This window comes from Phalaenopsis equestris, unplaced genomic scaffold (assembly GCF_001263595.1).
Source record: "Phalaenopsis equestris unplaced genomic scaffold, ASM126359v1 Scaffold000225, whole genome shotgun sequence".
Classification (NCBI taxonomy): domain Eukaryota; kingdom Viridiplantae; phylum Streptophyta; class Magnoliopsida; order Asparagales; family Orchidaceae; genus Phalaenopsis; species Phalaenopsis equestris.
In genome coordinates, this window is record NW_018164667.1 from 67,685 (window position 1) to 74,376 (window position 6,692).

At 32.8% G+C, this 6,692-nt stretch overlaps 1 protein-coding gene across 3 annotated transcripts in view; it reads right to left on the reverse strand.

The window, feature by feature from the left end:
* Positions 1-3,645: 3,645 nt before the first annotated feature.
* The window catches only part of LOC110023616 (probable ubiquitin-conjugating enzyme E2 24), a 45,389-nt gene continuing 42,342 nt past the window's right edge, over positions 3,646-6,692 (reverse strand). For all 3 annotated transcript variants that reach the window (XM_020723104.1, XM_020723105.1, XM_020723103.1), the window contains exons 10-11: positions 4,205-4,516; positions 3,646-4,118 (exon numbers count right to left, since the gene is read on the reverse strand). In XM_020723104.1, coding sequence (XP_020578763.1) covers positions 3,840-4,118; positions 4,205-4,516 — 591 coding nt within the window. In that variant the 3' untranslated portion in view covers positions 3,646-3,839. The remainder of the gene's footprint in view (positions 4,119-4,204; positions 4,517-6,692) is intronic.

Consider the following 6,692-nt stretch of genomic DNA (forward strand, 5'->3'; position numbering starts at 1 on the left):
TGTTCGCGAACAACGAGCCCTTTTGACAGCCCTAGAAGCTACCCACGCTCGAAGATTTTTTCTCTCCTCATTTCTCCTCATTCTTTCTTGCTTTCTTTGTCCTCATCTAATATACATGGCATAACTCAAGAAAACATTGCATCAAGACTCCGCACGAAGAACTACGTGCGAAGTCCAATGAAATCACGCCACGTGGCGATGACAGAAAAAAAAATGTCTGATAACACAATGAAATATTCTTTCCGTGTTATTTATGTATTATTGTGTTATTCAAGTGTTACTGATGTGTTATTGTGTTATTAAAACACAAAATATTCCCAGAACACAATAACACTTGAATAATATACAATAACACTTGAATAACACCGAATAACACGGGGAAATATTCTCGTGTTACCGGGCCGCTTTTTTTTACTGTCACGTTCACGTGGCGTGATTTCATTGGACTCGGCACATAACGTACAAAGTCCTGATGCAATATTTTTTTGCATAACTTAGGGATTAATGTGTTTTAACTTATAAAATTACTTGGTGAAATCACCGGTCTAAATGTCTTGTAATAAATTTCTAAAACTCATTAATTTAAAAATCCATGTGACAAAATTAAAATTGATGCTTATTTATCCACTAATTAATAATATTAAATTTTAGGACTATAATTAATTTAAATAAACCCTTAGCAAATTAGAATATGTAAAAAGTAAATTGGAATGTTATAGTGGGATAATTAGGGCTTAGTGGTGCTTTGTTTTCTTTGCTTGGGGCTATGAAACGTTGCAATGGTTTTTACAACTCGATTAAGTTTGATTTCTATTAATTATTTAATTAATGAAATATTATAATTATGACAATGCTTGAGATTATTTAAATTTTTTATTTAGTGCTTAACGAACTTCTATTAACTGCTGAAATATTGTCAGACATCATTATTCCATTTAAAACTCAATATTGGTGAGTTTTAAATAGCTACTAGTCAAATAATTAGTTAGCAAGTTAAAGTAACACTAGTTTAGTTTCTAATTATATCAATCATTTAATTTTAGTACTATAAAGATTTAATTAAAATGATTGAGCCTTTAAGGTTTCATTATAATAATCAAACAAATTACTTAAAATAGATTTCACTAAATATTCAAATCATTTTAAAAATAAGTAAATTTTAATTAAATTTTCAAAAAAAGATGGCAAAGTGGGAGGCCAAATATAGCATTTTGTGTGCATGGGGAGTCGAGCACGACAAATTATACCATGGCTATGAATTGCTTATCTTTTTCTCCCTAAGTGACGTGCAAGGCTAAGGTCTCAACGCTCCCTTCTCGACTGAGAAGCTATAGAGCAGTTCCGAGGTAGAGGATAGCCACGAAGTATCAAGTTCATCTTGTCAAAAACATACTTAAATAAGATATTAGTGAAACTCCTTGAATCGATGAGTATGACAGTCGCGAACTACCTATTTTCATCTTGTAAAAATATACTTGAATAAGATGTTATCGAAACTCCTGGAATCGATGATGATGTTTCCATTTTGATAGGTGGCAATTAAGGTTGTTGTCATGATTGTGCCATTATATGAGTTCCCATTGGCAAGTAGGTCCTCCTCTGTATAGATGATAGATAACATGTGAATGGCTTGATGAGAACGTCAAAAATAATTCTCCAAAGGAAAGCTACTTAAGGCTAGCTTGGCCGAACGCTTCTACTCCATCACCATCAGGTATTAGAACAATGCTCGCGATGTGGAATGTATGGGTGTGAGCAGACTCAATGCAAGTCTCTTCAGCCAATGGTTTTCCCCATCTATGGGTCACTGGTTTGAGCTACAAACGCAAAACTTCCTCGCTTTAATAAGGTCCTTAATTAAAGTCTAGAAGTGGCAACATTCCTCAATGTAATGACTATGGCTATGATGGTAGTTGCAGTAACTCTATGGATAACAAATATTCTCCTTCCTTCATGGACATAGCTTGCAAACTATGCCTTATTTTGAATGGCCTCCACGATCTCAGCCATGGAGAATCTCAAGGGAGTCTAATGTGGTAGTTGATCAGTAGGGGTAGCGACCTCAGTAGGGGATGATTCTCACCTCTCTTAGCATTGGAGTACCCTTCAAAGGGGAAACCTTTATCTCCTGAAAGTGAATCCTATCTCGGAATATATGTAGTTATATTTTCTCGAATCTCAGCCTCATTATCAGTCATATTGAGCACTTCAGCTTCAGTTATTTATTTAGGAAAAAAATATTTTCCAATTGGTATGGATGAATGTTTTGATCCTCTTGCATTTTCTTGATATTACGAATCATCATCATCTACTAGAGTGGGTGAAAGAGTCCTTCTAACATTTGTGGTCAATTTACATTTTTGTGGTAACGAGGCTACTGGTCGAGGTGGTAACACCCGATCTCTTGTTGTTTGAGCTAAAGTCTCTCTAAACATATTCACCAGTTTCTCATTTAGTTCATTGTTCTCCCGAGTGATGAATTCTTAAGTGCAATCCATGTTATTAATTTCTTCTTTATTACTCGATTTTGCTTCTTGTGCAACTCTTATTCTTCTTTGTGGCAAGATCCATCTCAGCTCATTTTTTAAGAATGTTGAATTCTATTTGATTCATGGGCGATCACACCTCAAGTGTATAGCGAAGGGGCAGAGAATGAACCGAAAAGAAAAAAAAAAAGAGGAAACAAATGCAGTTTCATTTTTTGGGTAACGATTCAACCGAACGTTTGTTTTACATTAACTATGGGTATTTTTCTTAAAAATATATACAAGCTTTGATTACACTCAAATATTCTAGGATGTTTGATAGCTCGAATGTCATTTACTTCCTCGAGTGTATACTTTACATTATCTCTGATGTCTTATCTCCTATTGGCACCATATTTGACCTTTTATCCTCGTCAAGTAACATCGAGTATTTGCTCGGCCGGTCGTCTTAAGTTAAGGTGAGTCGGTAACAAATTTGAAGGACATCTAGGGTCCTTTGTTATATTTTTTGTGATACAAGGAAGTTACTGATATTTCATAAGGGGCGTCGTTTGTTGTACGGTCGCCCATATCAAGATTTTCGTAATCAGACATCTTGCCTAGCAACACATACTCACCCACCAAGATCAAACTGCTTACACCTTACTTGTTTCCTGGATAGGTTCTCTTTGTTCACTAAGCTTGCTTGGACTCTTACCAACCCATCATGGCTATTTTTATCACACAACAACTATAACAATTTGGTATCACAGACTTGTGCTTAAAATGATATTTCATATTTAAGGAGTTGATAATAATAATATTTTTATGTAATGCTAAAAATTTGAGCGTTTTCCATGCACATATAATAGTTCATATGTTAGGTATGTAAAGTACACAAGACTTCTGTAGAATGCATGTAAACCCCCCTAAAAATTCTGCTTTGCAATTAATGAGAGTTTTTTTCATTTCAAAAACAGTTTCTATAAGCTCCTTGATAAATTTTCTTCATGACATAATTTAGTTGTATTATCCTTATGAACATCTAATAAGTTAATTGCATGTCTTTTAGTTATATTATCTAATAGTCTAGTTATATTTTGAGATGATTTCGAGAGGTATGTATTAAGAAAACTCTTACCAAAGAAAACTAATTATCTTCACAACAAACAAAAAAACCTGCAATCAAAGTAGCATCAGTTTAAAGCCAAGTTTATCATACAAATTGCTGCTATTATTTGTTAGCACAGCAGCAGTTTCTTAACAGCTGAAACCGGAAATCCTTCACAAGCCACACACCACACTATATTGGTTCATCTCACAGTAATTATTCAACAAAATAACCAAATCAGAATTTTCTCAGTTTCTGGACCTCTATATTGAGTTTAGATCCTTAGTAAAGCCAGTTAACTGATTACCTTGGTTTATAAACTGGCTGCAATCAATCCCCTTAGCCGCGAAGCTGGAAACAAGCATTGGGAAGATCTTCACAAGCATGATCCTAAACCCAGCTGAGTTGTTTCTGCAGCTATCCTTGGATCCCATTCCCGATCCGTAAGACCCAACTGGAGCACCATCCATGTAGGCTTTGCAAGCCAGAAGAATGTCATGTGCATGTTCGACGAAATGCTCCTTCACATATGCCTCGAAATGCTGAAACATTTAAATGAAAAACATAAGCAAAAGTTTATCTTGCTTTTAAGTATTCTAATGAAGCCATTTGAGATCTACAAACTGACCTTAGGTGGCTGCTTCATGATGTAAATCATGGATTTGAGGGTGAGGAGGAAAGCATTTTCGTTGTAGTTTATGGAGTTTCGCTCCGCCTCAGCTCTACCGATCTGTTTGTCATAATCAGCCTCGTTGAAATATGGTTTATCGTTGAGGACGAGAGCTTGAAGGGATAGGAGGACTTGAAGAATGGTGGAGCTATCTGGATTCCATACTTCAGTGCCACTGCCAGCCCATGTATTGAGAAGGCTGAGACAGATCTTTCCAGATTCATGCAGGTTTGGATTTAGTTTAAGTCCGCCGGAGTGGTAGTGAACAATCTGGGTATGAGATTAGTAGATTAGATTGTTTCAAGGTTTGTGAGTTCTCTCTAATAAAAATAATAAAGATGATATTCTCTATCATACAAAATTGCCTTCTGAAAACAGACACTCAGGTTAATCCCAGTTCAATGAAAAAAAAATGCATTTGCATACATAACAAACAATTCTTATATACTTACATATCTAACACCTATACTTTTGTATTTACATGCATAATACTCAAATCTTTGACATAATATAAAAAATACCACTATCACTAACTTTTTAAATATGAAATACACCTATTTCATTGGTTGTTAATATCATAGTGTTATAAATTTAAACATTATATTTTAGGAGTTAGATATGTAAATGTGTAATAATTGTGTCGTATGTTGTAAATTTCCAAAAATAAGTTACATCAGTTCAAGCTTCACTAATATGAGAGACAAAAAGGGGGTGGCCAGATTTAGCATGGATTGGACAGGCGTGAACATTCAGCGTGGATCAAACAAAAATGTTATAACAGTTCAAAGTTTAGGTGTTAGATATGCAAATGTGTAATAATTTTGTCGCATGTAAATTTCCCAAAATAAATTACATCAGTTCAGGCTTCACGAATATGAGACACAAAAGCGGTTGCATTTAGCATGGATTGAACAAAAAAGTTGTAACATTTCTTAAAGATGAAGTAATTTCCGGGAAACCAGCAAACGTATTTAATTTACAAACATATATTCATGGAGGAATATTTTCAGAGGTAAGATATGAAAATCTTACAATAGATGTATATACTATCATCTTTTGATATGATTGGATGGGATATAGATAAACTCAATGCCGTAAGCCAGAATATTTGGAAGAAAGTTAGAATCTGCTATTTGTTATGCACTAACCCATTCTAGTTCTTCGAAATGTTTAAAAATAAAATCTAGTCTACCAGAATGTCATAATAATTGGGTGAACCGGACAGACATATTTACAAAATTCACTGTTAAGAACTCACAGAATTACGAGTCATTAAGGTTCGGCAAATACACTTATACTCCAAAAGAGTTGGAAGACGATAAGATTATAATTTCTATAGAAATACAAATAGATCATTGAAAGTATCTATATAGATTACAAATGGAGATCGAATCAAAAAATAAATTATTATAATCATATTTTAGTTCGAGAAACTCCAACTGAAAAAAAATCTTTATGAATCAAATTCTTACATATTCCTACTTCTATAGTTTTACATATTATATAAAAAATAAAAAATTAGTAAAAAAATTATGAAGCTAAATTTTAATTATCCACAAAAGTTTAATCCAGAAGTAAAATAGTGGTGGGCCCCTTCAAAGTTTTCATGAAGAATCTTTACTTTAAGAAGTGGAAAACTTTGTCACCTCAAAGGTTCTTTATGCTAATAGAAGTGCTTTTATTTCATATCATAGCTTTAATTTATTCCACTTAGTGGAAACTTTTTAAAATAGCATTAATCCAAATGTTGGGAAGTCCAATATGGCTTGTAAATTTGATGTCAGTATCGTGGCTCTATACATAAAACTGTAATAGATTGTGATATGTATATGTATAAATGTATATAAGAGTGAAATTATGTTCTCTAAGTGAGCAAGATAGTGAGTGTGGGTGCTTGAAGACATCAAATACGTGTTTTAAGACATTAATATAAGTTTTTAAATTTTCATCTCTATAAGTACTAATATATATATATATATATATAGATATATAGTATTTGCTTTAATCGCTGTATTGCTTTATTTAAATTAAAAATCATTTTTCTTAGGTTCTCTAATTTCAATCTACTAATAGACCTGTACAGCCAAATTTGTTTAACTCGTTCATAGATATATAAGTAATTTTAAGAGTCGACTGCTTAAGTGAGATTTTGTAAGGAATTGAATTAGAGAATCTAAATATCAAGATTAGATTTTAAGAGATAAAAAATTTTGATCGATTAAAAACAAATTATGTTTGTTATTATTATCATACCTTATTCTAGATTATATTATCCTGTGGTTTATTTAATCTTTATAAGAAATGCAATTTTTATATATTATAATAATTATTTTTTTAATTAGTTTATATATAAATATTCTTTGAAGTAATATATTGTCTAAAAAACTGAGAACGTGGCTACTGGCTCGAAAAACGTTCACATTATTTCTCTGGTATAACGACACAT